The sequence below is a fragment of the Ambystoma mexicanum genome, chromosome 5p (genome assembly GCF_040938575.1).
Source record: "Ambystoma mexicanum isolate Mex_15411 chromosome 5p, UKY_AmexF1_1, whole genome shotgun sequence".
NCBI classification, from domain to species: domain Eukaryota; kingdom Metazoa; phylum Chordata; class Amphibia; order Caudata; family Ambystomatidae; genus Ambystoma; species Ambystoma mexicanum.
Window position 1 is genome coordinate 788,839,648 of NC_090930.1, and position 22,489 is coordinate 788,862,136.

The following is a 22,489-nucleotide window of genomic DNA, read 5'->3' on the forward strand; positions in this document are numbered from 1 at the left end:
GCGCAGCGAGCAGCACTTTGTGTATTAGTATTGGGCCCCTTGCATGAGCGCGAACACCACCTCCATCCTGGCCAGGTGTCAGAAATCCACAACCTCCTACATTATTCAGAGAGTTACAGGCCCTCACACACTGGGAAGAATTTTCCCTGCAAGGTCATGAGAAGGGAGCAGAGCGCCTCTTGACAGTACCATCACTTGAAGCAGATAGCAAAGCCCTCCTGCCCCCAATGATCCCTACATGAGAAATAAAGCTGTGCCATGATTTCATCCCATGACCCCCGCATGCCACAGTATCACCCAAACCCAGACCACTGATCATAAAACATTTGCACCACTTGATCGATCACTAAGATCAGAAGGCGAAGGCTATCGCGCCTTCAGGAATGGGTCACGTGATTTGTGTAGCGAGGTGCTGGATGGCATCAGAATTATAGCTCAAAATTAAAGTGGAGGACCTTGGGAGTTGCTGATCTGTCTTTGAATGAGTGAAGTGTGTATGAGTTAGTGTGACCTCGGTTCTCCTCTGAGCCCATCCCTGTATCTGCTAGGCGCCTTGTTACAATTGTAAGAATAACATTGTGTGTTATAGTAGCTAATTGATTGCTAGGTCAGCTCACCGCGGCTGATGATCCCAGCAGCACCCACATGAACAGAGATGGACAGATGAAGATGGACCAATGGCCTGGCATCCCATGCGGAGCAGGCCCTACATCTATAGGTCGGAGGCCGTGTTATAGAATTGTAGTGTATAGTATGAAGTCATTAGTGAAGCTTTTTGTGCTTATCTACTGTGCCTGCCAAGGGACCTCAGAACGCTCCGTGGCAGCAGAGTTCTTTGCTGATGCATTCCTATTTTTGTAGAACATAATACTTGTTATCCTTGCAAGAGTGTATTGGGCCTTTTTCCCTAGTGGGCTGTATTTTTTATGGGCTGTATTTTTTATGGTGTGAGCGTGCAGGGGCATGCCTTCATGGGTGACACAATACAGGTCTTTTTTTAGTCATGCGGGCGACAGGAAATCGGGCATGTCTCTTCAGTAGTGTCTGCAAAGACGTTTTCTGTCAAATCGTGGCAAACCTCTCATAATAATTACAGAAATGTAATTTCCCATGGAAGTTGATGAATGTATGTCATCTCAACAGTACAAAGCTTACATGCTTCATCCGTACACGTATGGGTACGGCACTTTAAGCTTACACGCTTCAGCCCTAGACATGCAGCACTTATGTTGAGGTCGCTGCTGCCTAGGATGTAGATAGGGACACCAATAATGCTGCGACGCAATCTCAGTGCTCCAACTCAAAGTAGCTGAAACCGATTCATGGGATTCATTCTTTTCTCATGGTCAGCTTTGTGGCTTGCTCCAGAGTTGGAAACAAAGAACATTTGTTCACACTAGCTCCTACAGGAAAGACTAGCAAACTTGTTTACAAAGAAGCATTGTTTTAGTTAATTAAATAAACTTCAATCTAGGACTGAAGTAGGAATTAGTGTGCGAAGTACGAGTACACCTGCTAGTACACTAATAATGACCACGTATAGCTTTTTAGTCTTAGGGTGTTCAAGGACCATGGGTTTGACGCCCATGATGTAGTCACTCTGCAAAATATATATTGTACTTTCTTTGAACTGCTTTTAGTATCCTTAAAGTTTTGAGGAGCCACCACTCTTTATGCCTTCACCAGATCATTGATGCATACTCTTAACACCAGGCCTGTATCGCTCTCAGACAAGCCCATCATGCTACAAGGCAGCTCCATGCTATGCAAATGTCAATTAGCATAACATAGCATAGGTGAGGGATGTCTAGAAATGTTCTCGTTTTTTAAATAATTGTAAATTTAAAGTGTATTTTACCATTATTTACAAAACCTGAAAATATGCTTACATTTGTAATTTATTTCAAGGACTTTCTCTGCAAATGTTAACAATGTGGTCATCTCTATTTTCTGTATACAGATGATCTGACCACATGAAAACATTTTGTATTGTTCTAAGTATTTAAATCTTTTTATTTTTTGTAGAGAAATGATCAGCAGTCTTTTACACAGAAGCTCCAGCTGCGGGTGCCTTCCATGGAGTCACTGTTTCGAAGTCCAGTGAAGGAATCCCTGTTCCGTTCTCCCTCCAAGGAGTCTTTGGTACGGAGTGGTTCAAGGGACTCCTTAAATAGACTGGATGCTGATGGCCCCAGCACAACTTTTGATCCACCATCTGACATTGAAAGTGAATCGGAAGAGTCCATGGCAAACCTGGAGGGTCTCACAAAAGAGCAGCTCTTCCACCGGTTGCGAAGGATGGAGCGCAGTTTAGGCAATTACAGGGGAAAATATTCAGAGGTAATAGTATGTCTCTTTACTTTGGGAAAATAATTCAAAAATACGAATACATTCACAAACAAATCATTGTAAATTTATAAAAACATGTTTTTATATTTAATTGCATTGTAAGTCACTTTATGGAATCACACTGGTCTATTTCAGTTGATTGTATGTTTTGATGGAAAGTTGTTTTTTCATTAGTGGCAGTGGCCAGGCAGCCAATCAGGTTACTTGGACCACGGTCATTACTTACTGGTGCATGCATGCATTGTGAGCAGCCTAATCTACCCTCCACCACCAATCTTCCGCCCTTGCCCCTGTTCTTCACCGCAGCATCCACCTTCCCTGCGCACCACTACCTGGGTCGGCACCTCTCACACCTGCCTCATCCCTACTCAGTGCCATCATCTTCACGTCCTTGCCATGGAAATGAAATACTAACTGCACGCTCTCCCCGTGTCTGCCATTTATTTCATGATGGCAGTCTTTTTAAAAAAAATGTTTACGAGAACATTTGTTACTCGTGCTCACTATAGCTCATTTTAATTCACAAAAGTGTTCTGATCTGGGGTGCTAACAGCCATGGTGGCAAGCATGGCTGGTCATACAGGGTGGTGGCGGGCCACCCTCCTTGTTAAAGCCTCTCACTATGTTCAGGCCTTTTAACTTTGAACAGTGTCAAGTTACAGCCAGATGCAGCCACCAAACTCACCATTATGTATCCCATGACTGCAACCTTCTGTATCCATTCTTTCCATGACCAGTCAAGTATATCCTTAGGTCTTTCAAATTGTACACATTATTATACCCTATTACCATATCCCCTTTTTGTATAGTGCTCATTTCTTTCACAACTATGTTTGTGCTATTGAAAAAATGTGCACAAGTATAAATTATATGTTTATTTACCCATAGCTAACAATGTCAAAAGTCGTTTTTGTTTGTTTCTTTCATGTATGCTTTTGATGCATTGATACACTCAAGACTGCCAGTGAGCTGTGTGAAATTGCATATTCTGCCATTGTTCATTGAAGGAGACAGTCATGTCCCTCGAGGAGAGTGGTGTTCTAGAGTGAGCAATGTACGCCCCTACTCAACAGTGATACGACATGCCAGGTCTACTCTTTAAGTATGCATGTGTAGGCTGTGCAAGCATGACCACAATGTATATTTGAACAACCGTCACTGGAAGGGAGACAAGTCTTGTAGGCTGCTGTTGCAGGTTCTATGAAAGGACGCCCTGGGCTATACTAAGGGTGCTGACCCCAATGGGGAGGAGGATGCACCCTGCTTCCAGATCATCTGGCAGGAACGATCTAGCAGTATTTTGACGTGACAAGGTAGCAATCAGATGCTAGTTCAGCATCTAGAGGATGTCTCTTCTCATCTGATTACAACTCAGAGTTTTGCTCTGTTACAATGGATTAGGTTCATTTGTTCACCTCGTGGGGGGCTCAAAGCATGTGTTGCTCCCCAGCCCATGTACACGGAACATACAAATACAACCTGTGAGGCGCCAGGAATGAGATACGGACACAGAGGACTCTTAGTTATTCGTTATAGATTTTTATTAAATAATAAGAGTTCGAAAATGCGTCACTGTCCTTAAATAGGAGGTATTTCCCTACCTCAACTAAAATGAAGGGTCTGTCAAGTGTCAAGATGTCCAAAGCAAAAATCTCCTGTGTCCGAAATCCTATCCTAGCCCTCACATTCTAAAACTAACTCTAAGGTGTTGAGGGTTTTATCTTTGCCTTATAAAGTGCACAAATGTTCACGTTCAACACAAGGTATGAATCCAAAAAAGTTCCAAGTGGATAATGTTCACAGTTCCAAGGGTTATGACTCCCCAGGATTCTCTCCACCAAAACATAAGTTCAAAGAATAACCAACAAGTTCTTTATAGCCCAAGAGGATAACTCTCTTCCTCGTGTGTTGCAGTTCACTCCAGGGGAAATGATTCCCTTCCCCAGGCTTTTTTCCACATTCAATACAATTCAAATCTTAAGGGCATGGGTCTTCCTTAGGATTATCCTGTCATATAACTTAACGTGGGTGAGGGTCCCAGACTTGCAAAAGACCTGGTGCATTCCCCTGCAAGGTTCTCTTGGACAATTCCTTATGGATGCGATTACCAGATCCGCTCTTCGCTTTGTGTACTCTTCTGCCAGGACTCTATGTTGTGTGAGGAACCTGAGGGCAACCTCACTTCTGTTCCCCTTGGATCCTCCTCTCAGGTGGGCAGGAAAAGGCCACCGCTTTTGGATCCTGACCCTGCGGGTTGATATGTGAGGGAGGATCACCTGGGTGGAGGGAACTTGGGGAGTGGGGAGAGGACATCCATAGGTGAGACATGGTATCTTCCTTTCCCTTTTCACCATGAACCCTATAGCCCTCAAGCCTTTGTAGGCTACTGTAAGCCTTTTTCCTTTTCTTCCCCTCATACTATCCCCTTTAAACATCACCTCAATACTGGGATTCGAATGAGACCAACTAGGAAGACACATCTTCATTTGATTGATACCAACACATATCGGAGACCACACACAGAGGTATGCATACTTCTTTTGTTAAATTAGACTGTACCAAACACTACTCTGGTACTGAGATGAAGAGGGCTATGGAGGTATACAGGTGGAACAACCAGGCACGTCCACCTAATGGGTTTTGTCATAGTCAGGCAATTGTACTTAATGACCCACAACTGGGGTCATGTGACACTCCTAACGGATATAAAGTTCTCTGCATGGAAGAAGCAAGAACGGCCGGAAGGGAAACGGCCTGGAGGGAAACGGGCTGGAGGGAAACGGACTGGAGAGAAGGGAGCTGGAGATGTAGGTTCCGGGAGCTGTGTCGAGTAGGAGGGAGAGAGAGGGTCTGCAAGTGCTGCCACCCTCCATATAGAGTCCACGCAGCAGGAGCTGTGGCACTCCCACGAAACCCAGCCGCCACAGCAAACCAGGACAGAGATCGGTGCTCTCTGTAGCTGCTGCGAAGGAAGTCAAAGCTTGGGGAAGCTTGAAAGCAGAACGAGGAGCTTTGAGACGCGTCCTGAAGGGCAACAAGCAGAAGGGAGCTGCAGTGTACGACCGGTGAGAGGAAACGAGGGAAACACTCATCCTGGAGAGCTCTGGGAACCTGTAACAAAGTCCTTTTGAATACCGAACAAACTGAAAGTTGTTGCAAGTACTTTTGAATGCTGCACAGTAAAAAGCAAGTTGAGTGCTGGTGAATGGAGTGAAAGCAAAGTGATGCATGAAGCAGATACCACAGAATGTGTTGTATGAAACACAAGTATTGGCAAAGTCAAGAGAATACCAAGAAGGGTATAACATGAGAAACCAAGTATTGGCCCAAAGCTAAAAGGGTTCTAGGAATTGCAGGTCAAGAGGAAACCTGTGTTGGCAGGAGCTAGAGGAATACAGAAAAGTGTAACAAAGTGCATGGTGGCCAATCCAGCCATGGTACAGTGTCAGAAGAGTGTGACACTGGGGAATCAACTAAACATCACTGTGAAATGGAAGCAGTGGCTAATTGTTAATGGAAACAGTCAAGGAGGGGTATCGGTTGTGTGACCTGCAATGGGTGTACCACCATTCCAAGATGGCGGCCGGCAGAGCTGGACATACGTGAGCCACTCCATCTCCACTGGGCTGCAATATAAAGCATTTAACAGAAGAAAGCATATTAATGTGTCGGCAGAGCCGATCTAAGTGAGGAGGCATCCCAACAACCCAGGAACTCGAACCGAATCGAGATCCACGACCCGGATAAACCCACAGGAGAACTGAGAATTGACGATAAAACGAGAGGCACCGTGGAAGATTACCAAAGCCTCCCCATTCTACGGATCAAGCAAAGCTGAAGCAGAGGAGGGGATCGGAGGCAGCAATGCTCGCGAACCCCAAGGTGGCAACACCCCCTCGACTCCAGTGACAGATCGTAGGAGTGAAGGAGACCTGAACGGGGGGCCGAAGTCATCCCCTTCCAAAATGGCAGCCACCAGGAACCAATAACTGTACCTCCGGAGCCGTGCAGCACAGGGAACAACAAGGGACATTGTCGATGCTGAATGGGATATTGAAAGAAGAGTGGAGCACCGTGATGGAAACGTGAGCCCGGGGGGCCCCAGGCACAGTGCGACTCATGTAGGTGAGGTGCTCTGCAGGCGAGGGATCATCAGGGAGAATCAGAGCTTTCCAGAGGATACTAGCAGCCCCCTCCCTGCCCCACTTCCTGAGGGAACAGCATTTCTGAAAGGCTGGGTGTAACATATAGGGAGGGTTGGCTAGACTGCACCCTCCCTTAATGAGTCCGAGCAGAGGCGCTCACTTTAAAAGGGGCTACTATGCAGAGGCGCCCCGGATCGGGGTACATTTCAAGACTAACGTACTAGGTCAACGTGCAGTAATATTTCGTGCCTGGGGAAATGCCACTGACAGACAAGGAGGTGCAATAGTGGATACTCCCTCGATCTGGCCATGACCCGCCCAATGCAGAACTCTCTACTTGACAAGATATTGGGGCTATTGGCTGATGGCTGATGGGGGGCAAAGATACACCACCCTCATGTCCAAGAGCAGGGGGAGAACACCAATGGCGGTACAGAAAAACCCACAGAGGGGGTCCGACAATAGCATTAAAAAGCTGTGGCCCCCTCAGATGCCACCGCAGACCACCGAAGGTGAGGTGGAATGGAGCGCGCAGTGGCTGAGAACATGGCGATGCAGAAGGAGGACTTTCAGCTATGCTTTAAGGAATTTCAATTAACTAAAAATGGAGCTGAAGGAATAATTACAGGAAGTGAAGGTTGACGTTGCTAAACTTGAGGAGAGGGTGGACATATCCCAAAGAGCACTGCAGAACATAGCGGACAACTAAAGAAAAAATGATGAAGTGCTTGATCACCTCTCCCATAACTTGGAAATCCGGTTCGAGGACCTAGAGAACCACTCCTGCAGATGAAATATACGGATCAAGAACCTATTGGAATCCGTAGATGATAATACCCTGAAAGCCACTGCACATCACCTCTTTGCAGACCTCCTCATGGGCAAGGACGGCTTCTTGAGGGGAGTATTATCACAACTCAAGGGTTTTGCTAAGGGGGACATTATCTTGGCAGGGGATTTCAACATGGCGTGGGCCCCCCAAGTGGATAGGAGCACACGTTCCACACAGCACATATTGGTGCCGTCCAAGTCTCTTAAGCAAAACATTTCCACATTGGCCCCCCATGACATTTGGAAAGCGATTAAAGGGCAGGCCATGTGCTTCACATAGTATTCCAATGTACACTCTTCTGTTTCAAGGATTGATTATATTTGGGTTTCCACTCGCATATTGGGAAGGGTTAAGGAGGTACAACTAGGAACCATCTTCCATCATGCCACATTGTTGATGCAAATCACAGCGGGAGGCGCCTCGGAAGGTATTTGGAAAGGACAATTTCTGTCGGATCTGACACAAGATCCGATCTTAGCCAACTCGATTAAAGTTAAAATTTAGATCGATTTTGTAAAGAACGAAACCCAAGACACGGCCCCGGAAACAGTATGGGATGCCTTCAAGGCAGTGCTCAGAGGACATCTGATAGCTATGAAAGCGGAACGGGACAGGCAAAGGTGGTTGTCGGAGGAAGAACTAGAAAATAAACTACCAGACATACAGGTTGAGATGGCAAATGGCCCTACTAGGAAACTGCAGAGTGCGATGGAACACACTCAAGGCCAACTGGAAATGCTCCACATGAAATACGCCGAAAAAAGGCATTGTTATTAATGAAACAACACTATGTGAAAGCCAACAAAGCTGACCGGTTGCTGGCCACACAATTAAAAGATAGAATTCAGTCCCGTACAATCCTAAAACTAACAAATAAGGTAGAGGGATATGAGACCACCAATTAAGGGGATTCTGGGAGTATTTAGGGATTTTTACACTACACTATATGCTTCTGACAACTTGGAAGGAAAAAGGCAAGCGACATATCTGAATAGGGTCCCTCTACCATGTATTACGCAGGAGGATAGGGAAAGGTTGGAGGGGGAAATCCAGGAGGGAGAGGTGATGAGTGATCCAATCTCTACCCAAAAACATGGCATCGGGACCCGATGGCTACCCCTCAAACTTTTACAAACAATACTGAGAAACCTTAACGCAATGCCTCACAAAACTTTTCATTTTGTTTAGTTCAAAGGGCACGATCACAAATTCGATGAACGAAGCCAAACTGGTGGTGTTCCCCAAGGCAGGCAAAGATCTGCTGTGCCCTGGCTCATATAGACCTATGGCGCTGATTAATACAGACTCCACAATATATACTAAAGTATTGGCAAACCAATAGAGTTATTGCCCAAATTAATAGGCCTGGACCTGGCAGGGTTTATTTCACAGAGACAGACACACGACAATGTCCGCAGGGATGTCACCTGTTCGAAAAAACAGCCTTAATGCACACACCAGCACTGTTGGTATCGTTGGATGCCGAAATGGAGTTAGTCGAATGGTTCTTTCTGTTCCGGACCATGGAATGCATGGGGTTCGGAACTGGGTTCCTCCAAATGGTGTGAGCAAAACACCAGAAAAGCTGAATAGGGAAAACTATCCACAATTAGTCCCCAGGGTGAAAACTGACTTACAAAGATGGAATCCGCTTGTGACATCTTAGCTGGGGAGAATGACGGTAGTAAAAATGGTGCTCCTACCCATACCCAGAATATTTTATTATTTCCAAGCTCTCCCGCTCCAGGTACCTAAACCCTTTTTAGATCACTCAAGAAACTTATTATTATTATTTTTCTTTTTTAAAGTATTTTATTAACATTTTCAAATAAGCAGACCAACAAACCTGAACAATAAGAATTAAAGGGGACAGAAACTCATGAAACGTATAACTGCGTACATATGGCAAAACAAACTGGCCAGAATAGCAATGACTTCCCTCACGTCCCCAATATCCACAGATATTACGAAGCTGCACAATTGCGGATCATAAAGGAATGGTTCATGGGGTCGGGAGATATGGGCGTGGTAGGATAGGGTGGTCGCGGGTACACCCCTTTCAGGCCTCCTTTGGTTAGATCGGAATCATAAACCCCCTAATGTAAAGCGTTTTAAGATTGTGGGTCTGGGGTTTGAGGTGTGGGACTCTGCAATAAAAAAAAAAAAGGGATTCTGTCCACTTCGCCATTTCTTTCGATGTTTCGGAACCCAGAGTGTCCTCGGGTTTGGAACCTGGAGCCGTTAAAGCCTGGAGGGAGCAGGTTGTTTGAAAATACGAGATGTTTCATTGCCATAATCTTAGAACGTTTGAGGATTGCAAAAGAGACGTTGGGGTGGTGGATGAGGGCAGATTCCGCTACATTCAATTACGACACTGGCTAAAACAACACAACCAACGATTAAGGCAGCGGCCAGAACACAACTGGCACCCTGCGAAAGGTATATTACCACCCACACGGGATAGAGAAGGTTAATCTCAAACCTATACAAACTATTAAATGATGGCACAACGTTGGTGTAATGGAACTATATAAAAAAAATTCGAGGCCACACTTGGCAATACCGTACCTAGAGAACAATGGGAACAACTTCTGAGAATAATATGTGTGGTGTTTTGCAACAATCTTGCACGTGATGGTGGAGTTAAGAAACGGAACTGCCTATGTGACCTGGTGAAAAGGACTGATACGGGAGGAGCTGGGAAGTGTCCCAAGGAGCTGTGTTTTGAAAGATGGGCGATTTTAACTCTTGGGGAAGCCGAGAGCTGGAAGAAGCTCTAAACTTTCTTTTGAACACTATTCATTTTGATGCGGGCAAACCTACACATTGTCTACACTTAGTTGTGAGGGCAAGTGTAGGTTTTGGACACAGAGTGACATTTGATTTGGACTTCTGACACAGACTATCTTTAGTTTTCTTTAGGTAGTGAAATCCCACCTTAGCATAGGGCATGTTAGGCCTTACTCCATCCTGCCTTTTAAGGTAATACAACTTTTGAGAACTAATTCTAAATCTGTTGTCTGGGTCTACTTCATGATGCCTTCACAGTTGCAATCTCTCTTTCTCATTCAGTGGATCTGATTATTACATATGTCTGTTACTGCCAGAGTCTGGACAAGTGGGCTTATCTCGGGGGAACTGGGACGTGGCAAAGGGCACCAGACAGGGATGTCTGTTGTCTCCAATATTATACTCTTTGTGCTGGAACCACTTGTGTGCATGCCGGGATATGTCGGAAGCGGGAATAGCGTTAAATGGGGAGACACATGTTGCATCTTTATATTCAGACCACATGCTCCTTTTTGTGAGCGACCCTCATCAGGTATATGCCAATACTGTTGGATATCTTCAGTGCACTGTCCCGTATCTGGATAACTGTAAGCAAATCATGTGTCTTCCCCTTAGCACGACTTGCGTGGTTGCCTAGTAGGGACTTGCACTGCTTTCCAATAAAATGGGAACGTGTGTCTTTCACCTATCTTGGCATCAGGAGCAGACATGTTTTGCAGGGTACCTACCATGACAACACGTACAGGGCAGTGGAAGCGATGGAGAGCTCTGCCGAATTGTGGGCGAAATTACCTTTCTCCATGATGGGAAGGTTTGCGCTTACCAAGATGGTCATTCTGCCGAGATTACTGTATCACTTTGTTAAGGTACCACATGACATCCCAAGTGAGTTGTTTGAAAGATTGGACTCCACAATCAGGGAATTATGGGTGAAGGGCTGCAGACGGGTCGCTTTGACTCTGCAGGAACCTTATGATGCCGGTGGACTGCAGAGGGTGCTGGATTTCAAGTCTTATTATCTAGCACCGCAATTGCATTATGGGCCGAGTGGTTGACATACGAGGTGACTCCTGAACTTGGACTATTAGCGACCTCGGTAGCACCGCACACTCTTAAGGAAATGCTGTTGGTGCATGACAAGGGGATCACTGGTGTATAATCAATTTGGGTAGGCACATGTGGAAACGTGCATGTAGGAAGGTGGAGGTTATGAACCCGTATTCTTCCAATATACCACTAAGCCTGTGTACTGCTAGTATGGGGTTGTGGGGTACTGGGACGCTAAAGAGTTGATGGTATGGGGGATCTTTTAGCTGAGGGATGATTGATACCTTATCCTGATCTTTGCGTGAGAATAGGATTGCATAAAGGACTGTTTTTATTTTATGTGTGACTAACTGTTAAGACATGTAAAGTGTGGGATCAATTCCCGGATGAACATGCAGAGGACTGGTTTTTGGCAGGACTGTATGCTCTACAGGATGGGGGGTCCCCGCGGTTTCTACGATCTATACAGTTTGGCGGGAATTAAAGAACAAAAGGGAGCTCAGTTGATGAGACTGGGAGTGTGAGTTCCACTTTATGTTGGATGAGGACCAATGCGGAAGAGCTTACTCCCACACGAAAGAGGTCTCGCGAAATGCCTACCTGAAACTCATACAATACAATGTCCTTCATAGGGCCTATCTAACACCTTCCAGATTGTATAGGATCAGACCGTAAAAGGCTGTTTGGTGTCCCAGATGTGGCTCGACAGGGCCATCTTTTCTACATATGATATGGCTCTGCCTGAAATTAAATCATTTCTGGAGCACAGTTATAGCCCAGATCCAAGAAATAGGGTCTGTTAGGAGCGTATGGTCACCATCCAGCTGGCTTGGTCTGGAAAGAACCTGTTCATGCTATTATCAATTTTGCAAACTGTAGCTTCACCAGAGGTAGATGCTGTGCTATCTTGACAAAAGTATTACATTGGAAAAATAAAGTTTGATATACTAATAATTGCTTTATATCCTGCAGTGAACAATTGCTTTGGTTTATGAACTTGTGTTTTGTGTGAAGAGACATTTGCTTTACCAAGAAGGATAATGTTGAAGACACCAATTGTTTTGATTTTGAAGCTGTGTTTGTGGAAGAGACATTTACTTTACCAAGTGGAAGGATGCAGTAGAAGGAAAAGACATTTTCTGTTGAACTGAATAGAACTTCATTGAATCATAAATTTTCCAAAGGTATTCTTGAATTGATCCAGTGGAATGGAACCCAACCCTGGTCACTAGGAGTACTTCCTGATTTTGAACTTTTACATTGTTTTGTTGAACTGAAGACCGCCAAATATTCCTTATATACTTTTGTTTTTTGTAATAGTGTGAGGGTCAAAGACTTTTTGGACATTAGGTCATATTTCTTTAGATTTAGCTTGCTAGGTAGGGACATTCTTGTTAGGAAAGAGAGAGATAGGCATTGATCTCACCCTTTTTCATGTAATAAAATGGCAAACATTGAGAAAACTAGACCTTTGTGTCCGTATCGCATTTCTGACACCTTGCATTGTCCAGGTGTTCCCAGGGGTAAATGTGTGAAAATAGTGAATTAATGGCTATATTTGCAACTTTGCAGTGCATTCTGGGTGTCAAGACTGGAGGGGGGTATCTGTTCTTCTGCCCCCTATATGGCAGAGCAGAGGCTCAGAGCACCCCATCCAAGGTTCTCTATATGGTAGCTATGGACCGGCACCAAGGCTTAAGCTCTCAGGAGGTGATGCAGGCTGGTTCTTGAGTACAGTGAGTCCCCAAGCCCCCACAAAGGAATGTCCACACACTACGTTGTGTGCTAACACAGTTCTTTATATAAAAAATAAGTTTCAGATATATGTACATAATTAATAACACACTTTGTACTCTGGTAATTCTAATATGGGAAATATATACAATGTCTATATGGTGCCACACTTAGCTATAGATTCCTTTAAAATGCATCAACTGCTACAGTTATAAAATAGGATACAAATCATGCAGCAAGTTGTAACAGCAAAGATCATACTGAAGGAAGGCAGGTTAGGTTAAACAATGGCAGAATGCTTCTTTTGCTACTAAGACACAATTCTGAGTGAGGATCCCCCACCTGGACAACCTGTAATAAAATTATTAGCAGACCCAGTCCATAAATGTTTAATCAGTCTTGTTTCCTGGTCAAAAGGTTCAACTACCCCATTGTACCGAAGATAGAAGAGTTTCTTCGACGGTTCGTCGACGGATCCCTCGAGGATGGACTCCCTTTAAAGCAGGTGCGACTGGGCGTTGAGATCCTCGAAGAAAAGTGAACGCTGGCGTCGAGAAAGCAGCATCGACCTTCGCAGTGCTCTTTGACGATCATTCATGGAAGTCCTAGGAAGGTGCAGCGTGCGTTCCACCGCGATGCGAATTGTTCGGTGCCGGAAAGAAGACTCGGTGATGGATGTACGCCCAGCAGCGGGCGTCGGGGGGGATGCTTTGTCGGTCCTCTGGCTTGTCGCTGCTGCAGCCACGCATGTACCTCAGGATAGCTAAGGCGATCCGAACTCGACCACGGCCTGAATTTCGGATCTTCACTTTGTCAGTGCTCTTGGGATGTCGTCTGTCGGCTTCTGGTGGCAGGAAACCCAATGGCGGATTTTCCTCGGTTGGTGACGACCTTCTCCAGAGGGACAAAGCAGTCGACGGTGATGGCAATGGAGCCCTTGTTCAAATGTTCTTAGGCAAGGTGGAGCTTTGCGGCTCTGGTCGTTGAGCAGCACAGCATCAAGCTGTCCATGTTTCTCGGCGACATGCCTCGACTGGCTTCCAGCGGTTATGGAAATCCTCTGAACCACGGTCGACAACAATGGACTTCGATGGCCTCGATGTCCTGGAGATTTACTTCAAGATTCTCAGTGGACCACTTCTCCGGTCGACAGTCTTTTTCGGGACTGGCTTCCAGGGTCTCCTGTAGCTCAGGAGAGGTCTCCTAGCCAGGTCCTCCATTGGATAAGTCCTCTACAGACTCAACAGCTTTTAGATTTTGTCGAATGAAATGCAGCAGCAATTCTTCTAGCTGGGCTTCAAGGATAAGTTTCAAGTTTCAACTTCAGCTTCTGAACAAATTGTGACGTGAGAGGTCCCCAGATATACACATCTGTTCCTCATTCACTCTGGCTGATCCAGGCTCAGTCTCGAATAACACAGAAGGGCATTCATGCAGGCAGGCAGCCAATAACGCTCACAGACTTTCAGGCTATTCACTTCCACCCAGACACCCATAACAAGGAATTTGGAGCATTTTAGCACACCACACTGCATTGATGTCAGTTTCAGACAGGGCTGTCTCATTCATTGTGTCATACAGGCAGAAACCAGATGCTCATAACATAAAATGCATATTGGCCACATACTCTATTCACACAGGTCCCACCCCAAGGATGTACCCACAACACAGTCACTGGGAAGGCTCCAGCTAGTCTGGCCTGGACTTCCCCACAATACCATATTAGGTTCTTCCACCCAACAGCCAGTCAGGGGAAGGTACAGAGCAAGGTCTTGGGAAAACACAATAACAGGCAATCGAAACCAAGAGGCAACAGGGGCCATCTTGCCTTCTATCAGGAATCCACAGATTCCTATGGTAAGGCCTGGGTATCCCTCCAGCCCATATCCTGTTCTGTGGGCCACACACAGGTGCCCAAAAACATACACTAGGGGTACAGGGTTGTACCCTGACCCATGGGTACCATAAGGGTATCCCAAGGGTCTCTGTTCATCACAACCAGAAAGAGGATGAGCTGCACTGCCAGTAGTCCCAACTGGACTCCTGTGCAGAAAACAACACAGACCACACATGACAAGGGAGTACAGGACAAGGACATGGAGGCCCTGCCCCTCCAATGCATTTCCAGCATCACACTCGGTAAGACATTTGAGCACAGAAATCATGATTACATCCAAAAACCAAGGAAGCAACCTACACATCCTATGGCCCACAGAACTGGGAACAGCACCCACACCATCCAAAGTTGTCAAAAACCTTCGAATCCTAATGGACAACAAGCTAACCCTAGAACCGCAAATAAACGCAAGAATCCAGAAATGCTTAATCCATCTACACACAATCAAAAAGATTCTACCATTCCTCTCCTTCACGCACAAAGCACTGTTCATCATCTCCCTCATCATGTTCAGGATAGACTGCACCAACCGCTTATACCTCAGAATGCTGGATTATTTACTGAAAAACTGCAACGTATACAGATCACAGCTGCCAGACTTTTCCTCAAATTCTCACATCACTCCAGCGCTAAAGTTGCTACATTGGCTCCCAGTCAAAAAACGAATCGCCTTCAAAACAATGTGCATAACACAGAGCAATCCACGGCCTAGGAGTGGAATTCATACAAAAGGAAATCACCATCTACAAGCGGACTAGAACACTCAGATTCAGTGATGACATCCGCATAGAACCCAAATCATAAACTTGGTGGATCAGCATTCTCTCACTTAGCTGTAAAACTTTGGAACTCCTGCCCAGAGAAATATGAACCATGAAGGGCCATCTAAAATTCAGAAAACTTCTAAAAACTTGGCTCTTCAACTCCGAACTGGACAAAAACGAATGAACAACACAGACGCCCCATGAAATGAGCACACAACTGAAAAGAACTTGGGAGTAGGCCGGACCGGACTGAGGTGCAGGGAAGTAGAGAGGCACCTGAATGGTAGGGAGACCCAGGTGTACCTGTCCCATAGAGGGTCAAACCGAAAACAGGCAAGAGAAATGGGCCCAACTCAACTGGACCACAGATATAGGGCCTTCAATGAACAAGGGAAGAGTGCGGTGTCCAGAACTCTGAACTGATGGACAAGGTGGCACAGGGAGCACATCTCCCCTAATGGGGCCAGTGGCGGTGGGGTTTTGCGCACAGGGGTGTGCTGGGGAGAGGAATAGCACTGTCTGTTGAGGAACCACATCTCTGCACACAACATAGAAGTGGGAAGTGTAGCACATCTGAATGTACGTTGGGGCAAGGGATATGTGCTGCAGGCAATCAAAACGGAGGTTGTAGGATAGTGTACTGCCACTAACCAACCCTACTAAAAAGCTCATACTTCTGCATACACCTCTCAAACTCTGAGCCAAACAAAACCATACCTCTACAGCACAACAAACCGCACACACTTCACTAAACCGCAACAACGGAACAAACCACACATAGCCTCGCCCAACAGCCCGTGGCGGCTACCAAACAAAAGACACACCTATGCTCTGCGAATGGTGTAAACCGAACTGAAGCTGCCAACAGCACATTAGTTGTCTTACTCTTTTCTCCTGCTCGGTCCTACTAACCTATCCCACCCCTTACCCCTTCCTTTACAGATCTGCCAGAGCGCCAAGAAACCACGCAGCTGGCAACAGTGTGCGGTACAAGGACCTTTAACATAACATAACATTAGCTAAGCGTTGCAACCATGAAGTGGTACAACCCCTCTGGTCCGTCAATTGCTGCTTGGAGAACAGATCTGCTGAAGTGGGCAAGAGCTGAACTGGCAGCGTTAATGAGAATTGAGACTGGGGTAGAGGATGATGGGTTACTGGGCATAACTGAATGGTTGACCTTGCTAAATGGATTGATGAATCACTCTGACGATAAACACCCCTGAATTTGTCTTCCACAAATGAATAACGAGGAAGGTGCGATTTTTGAGGTAGAGGTGGTTGCTCAGGCACTAGCTACGTAAACCCGCAACTGTACATCTTTTGTAACTTTTGTCTAATTTATGAACCTGTGAGGGAGGGGAGTTGGGAGGCTGGAGGGGTGGTTTTGTTCTAGTTCTGGATCCGACTCTGTTATTATTGTATTAATGGCATTGTATGGCTGTTATCAGAAAAATGTAATAAACATATTGAAAAAATAAAAAATAACGTATGCATGTGTAGATTTCCAACTTGTCCAATATCTTGTCATAAAACATATTTTCATCCTTCCCAGCTTACTCTTAAGTGGATAGTATTAAAGAGAGACTTCTTTCATTTCCCCTTATGTGACATAGTTGTGATGAGCGCAATATGAGAGGAATATGCACCTCCCACCTGTCGCTGTTTGAGAAAGAGTGTCATGATAGTGGCAGCAATGATCTGTTATTTTGTAATTACTTAGTTCTTTGTGCCTCCCTAAAATCCATATTTAATGTATCTCCTTCCTAAAGATGCAATATATGAATAGCAATATCTAGGTTATCCTTGGGGATCGGTGATCCCTGAAGTGCTCAACCAAAATTGTTTGAATCCGCTAGAGCCATTTGAGTGTCCATAGAGGGGACTTGCGTTTGGAATCGAGCCAATTTAGTAAATGTTAGATTCTACTTGTACAGTTTGAATCAGCTCGACCCACTTTGAGCCAATTAGTTACTACAGTTCCAATCTGGTTAAAGTTGTTTACAATAGACTTATATTGATTTGGTATTTCTCAGACAATAGGACATTTTAGCTTCAAACTGCTTTGATTCTGCTTGAGAAACTGAAAGAGAATTAACTTTTTGTGTAGAAAACAACCAAAAGTGACAGCGTCCAGAAAAAAGAAAATGTAATAAAATTAAAATAAAATGAAAATCCGTACTCTACTCGAGACAACTGGAAGGTATTCAATCACAAAACTATGGCTTCCATAAACACTTGTTTTTTTTTTTTTTAGAAAATATTTAAATAAATGTCAAACATAAAACAAATCCGAAAAAAAGAAATTGAAGACTCTATAGTTACAGTAAAATAGTCACAGTTCGAAGGAACAGAATAAACAAAAGTATACTTAATTTAAAAATGAGATGAACAATAAATTAACTGAACGCAGAAGAAATGTCTATTAAAAAGAGCTCTGAACTTAAGTGTAATATGTCAAGAAAAAAGGACGCCGGTTCATTCAGCAGCTTTCTTACGAGCACTGTCTAAACGAACCACGCTGCAATTTCGTTTCCATCACAAAAAACAAAACACAAAAACCGTTTTTCATAAAATAAAAATGTTCATGTAAATAAAGTGCAGTTTTTAAAATCGATAGGGATTGGAGTAAGGATATGTTTAGATGAAGCACACGAGGCCTTGAGGTGTCTGTTATCTGCTGGAGAATAGCCCCAGCCAGTATATGATGTCCCTGTTGTTTCATTTCCTTAGCCACCAGTGTGCCAGAATTCTGTATTATCATAAAGCTTTATTTGAGCCAAGTGAAACCATCAAATACTCCTATGTACACCAGCCTCAAATTCCAGTTAAATTTTTTTTGAGCGGATTCAAACGCCCATTGTTTAGATATGCATAAAAATGAGCAGGTACGCCCATCTCTATTTATTCCAAGTCTGATGTATATCGCGTGATGGACACATGAAAAGGGCAATCGAATTATCTGACACGAGAATCTAAGAATATAAAGAAAGCGCAACAAAATAATACCAACAGCCTGGCATTCACCTTTTTTTTCTTATAATCTTAGGACTCTGATGAGAAAGGGAGTGCTGATAGTGAGAGCAATGATTGGGGATTTTATGTGTGTTTATGCTTCCCTAAAATCCATATTTGATATATTTTAGGAAGGATGTAAAAACCTTCCCTTCCGTTTGGCTAAATCATCTTTTATTCAGTACCTCACTAGCTCATAATTGTGTAGATGCATACATAATCTATTCATCTGTATTTATCAAAATTAAAATGTGTGGGTTTGTGCCTTGCAAAGCTTTGTTCCTTATACAATTCCACACTGTTTCACCACTCTGCACCAACCTTTGCATAATTACCTGTTAGGACCCGCTGGACATTAATGGCTACATGACATTTGGACACCCCACCCCTTTCTCCGGGTTTCAGCATCTTCAAAAATGACACGGTTGTTTGAAATTGGCGAAACATCAATGTGGTCGTAGAAGGACTGATCTCGACATGAGGAACACAAGTCGAGCTCCCTATGGGACCTCGAAAACCAAGTTTTAAGGCCCAAGGATTCACGGTTTCCCAGATATTTGCACCTCAATGCACCGCTAAGAACTGCACCATACCAGGGTGAGGCGGCAGGTGGGGAGAGAGCACAGAAGGTCCCAGTATGCAGCAGCACACCGACTCTTGCCTCCCCCCAACGTCTGCTCGTTGGGTATGTCAGCCAGCCACACGTGCCCATTCCTAGTGCAGTTTTGTTCATAGTGCAAAGCACATAAAGTGATAAGTGGATCGGAACAGCAACCTATAGGATCATTGGTTTTCAACAATTGATGAATGTTGTCATGCTAGTTACCTTATTTGGAATACTTTCCAATAGTTACATTTTCTTCATATCACTTTATCCACAGCCATAACTTCCGGACCAATATTTTCTTAAATGTTTTGTCCCACTCAATCCACATTTGTGGTTTATGCCCTGCATCACGTGAACTGTAGCAGAAGAAATTAACACAGTTCATCTAATTATTAAAAAAACATTCAATTAAAGTAAATAGTACATGCATATTACAATTTAAAGCAGTGGTTTCCTTTAGCACACAGTTTCTAATAAAGCTACTGTTCATTTTCTGCAGCAAGATCCTTTCGATCGACCTGGAGTCCTTATATATGCTCTAGTCTAGTTTATAACCAAAAGTCCCAATATCTATGCCTATGTTCCCTGATCTCTGAAGTGGTTAGATTAGTAACTATACAAACATCAATCCTGACCAACACATTCCCAATAAAAAAATATGCAATGCATAGCCCAGAGCTGTAACCTCTCCTGCTTTAAATACTTGTACACTTTTCTCATTCTTTAAACGAATGCCACTACCTGCCTGTGCTTGTTCTGATTTCTCTAGGATGATGTTGATATTGAACTGATGGTACTTCAAATCTCTCAATACTTGAAGGGTAGGATTCTGGTCATTGTACACTCTGAAATGTCATTAATTATCTTGTTATATGTTTTAGCCTTCAAATTTCGGAATCTGTAATCCATCGTTTTTAATTGCTATTTCATTTTCTCTCGTTACATTCTATCCCCTTTTGTATTTAATAATTTGCATGTTATTTGATAAAACATCAATAATACACTTTTTCATTTAGTCTTTGGGTACTTCATCTTGAAAGTCGCTGCATCTATCCATCGTGATCCCTTCCCTTTGTATTGACTTCTCTCACCCCTTCTGGGATGTTTCCCTATGCGTTCTAGTTGTAGCAACTAAAATCGATCTAATGAGTGTTCGGCTTCTTTTAAAGGTTTTGAAATGTTTAGTAACTGGCAAATGTTGTAGCTCCTATCCATAGTTTATCTTTTACGGAATGTACTGCATGTTCTGTTAAGTGGATTGCATAGCATTTTAGTGGAATTCTCTCACAGGGTTGTGGTAAGAACTGATGATCATATGATACTACACATACCGGAGTGCAGACATGAAAAATTGCCTTTTTATATTTTGTTGAAATCTCAGTTAAGCATCCTCTAAGTGGTATCGGCTCTTGTTAATACATACAAGGGAGCCACTAAGGGAACTCAGAATAGGGCGCAAAGGGATTACCGGCACCGGTGTCCTTACCGGTGCCCGGTACCCCTTTGCGCCAAACTCAGAATGAGGTCCAATGCCTTTTTGAAGGTTGTAGTACGATTTTATCTATTGGTCAATAGGTTATTGTGATCTGTGGTTATTATTAAATGATTTATTCTAAAATGTTCTTGATTGTAAGTGTCTGCTGTCTATAAAATAGATTTGCGAGATGCTGAGTGAATTTGACGAATGTGTGAAATTCATTCAACCTTTGTAGTCTGAGTGATTCAACAGAACGTTACCAGGTTAGGAAAAACATTTATTTTATTTTTCATTCTTAGAAGGTGCAGACAAGGCACACATCCATGAAGTTAGAAAGGCAGTGAAGTGAATTCAAAATATATAAAACAAGTAAAAGTATATTAAAATAACAAATCATCAAATGATCAGACAACAGTCCATACACTGGTTCAGGTGGACCATAAACTGATTTACACAACCAAGCCTTAAGTTGTTTCTTAAACAGTAGGTAGTTGGCAGGGTTTTATGGAAAGGAGGCAGATTTTTCCCTCCTGCTCTGTATATTTGTGGAACAGCTTGATTTCGGGTTAGGGATTTTCTACACCTGTGAGCCTCCAGATACAGCACCTCATGACTGTGAAGTCCCTGTTCCCATCCAGAAGACAAATGTGTCTCTACATGGTAGACTGGCCGGTCCCAAAGCACTGCTTTGTAAGTCAAATGTGCAATTGAAAAATGTATATGCTCCTATTGAGGAAGACCATTGAGCTGCTTCAGCAAATGTCACATGCTCTTTCCTAGCTTCAGCGGCCTGCCGTTTGCATGCAGAACAGCACTTAGGGGGTACAGTTGGTGCCAGGCTTGCCAGCCAGGGCAACTTTCCTGCATCTACCCTGGAGATAACGAGAGCCTTACACCGGGTATTTAAGTTACCAGCCGAACAAATGGCCTAGAGTGAGAAAAGGTGGGTATTACAAACGTTGGCAATCTACTGAACATGAGAAGGAAGTGTGAAAGACAAGTCCAACGGAACGCCAAGGGACTTTGGAAAAGAGAGATGGAGATGGAACACCCTTTCCCCAGCTAGTTCTTGCATCCACGTCTGAATAGAGAACCGGTTCCCTAGATCTTGGTGGCATTACATTTTACAATATGCTCCTCCATGCACTGATTAACTTATCCCAGACAGCTACTCAAAACTAAAATGTCTTGGACGGACACTAAGTACCCTCTAGTAAAGTTGGGTGACATTTCCATGCATTACAATGCACTTGAAGGAAAGTGCACTGCCTAGCAAGTGGCTCTCCCAGTGGCTCTGTATGCAGGTTCAAATAGCATGGTGGGAGCAGATAGATTAATATAGCGCACCAAAGCGATCAGTGACTGGGGCAGACTCTGCACCCCCTACCTAACCAACTGGAAACTGTTTGCCAGAAAGAAGGAACACCAGACCAAAACCCTGCCTCTGAAACCCATCTGCTGTTCAAGATCTTAATAAAGGGCACCATGGTCGATTTGCGACCTAGGTTGCAAATCATTCCAACATTTCCAGGAGAACCCAGACCCTCTGCATCCAACACCTGGAGGACATAATCCAATCATCCAATGCATGAAGGGATGCCGTTGTTTCACCCCATATGGAGCCCTGGTTGGTAAAGAACAAGGAGCTGAACTCTCATGATAATCCATCTTTTAATCTGGATGCAGGGAAAGAATTGGCCCAGAACAAGTCTGAATTGCACTCTGGCAAGAATTGTCTTTTGCTGGGGCGTAGTTCCCTGGAGACCCAAGGCCAAAACCCCCAAAGATGAGGATCTCTCTGCATCTAACTCGCATGAACACTGTGCGGGTAT

The 22,489-nt window shown here is 44.2% G+C and overlaps 1 protein-coding gene across 3 annotated transcripts in view; it reads left to right on the forward strand.

Moving 5' to 3' along the window:
- GOLGA4 (golgin A4) overlaps nucleotides 1–22,489 on the forward strand; it is a 2,156,782-nt gene that overhangs the window by 427,620 nt on the left and 1,706,673 nt on the right. For all 3 annotated transcript variants that reach the window (XM_069613207.1, XM_069613208.1, XM_069613209.1), the window contains one exon: nucleotides 2,026–2,340. In XM_069613207.1, coding sequence (XP_069469308.1) covers nucleotides 2,026–2,340 — 315 coding nt within the window. The remainder of the gene's footprint in view (nucleotides 1–2,025; nucleotides 2,341–22,489) is intronic.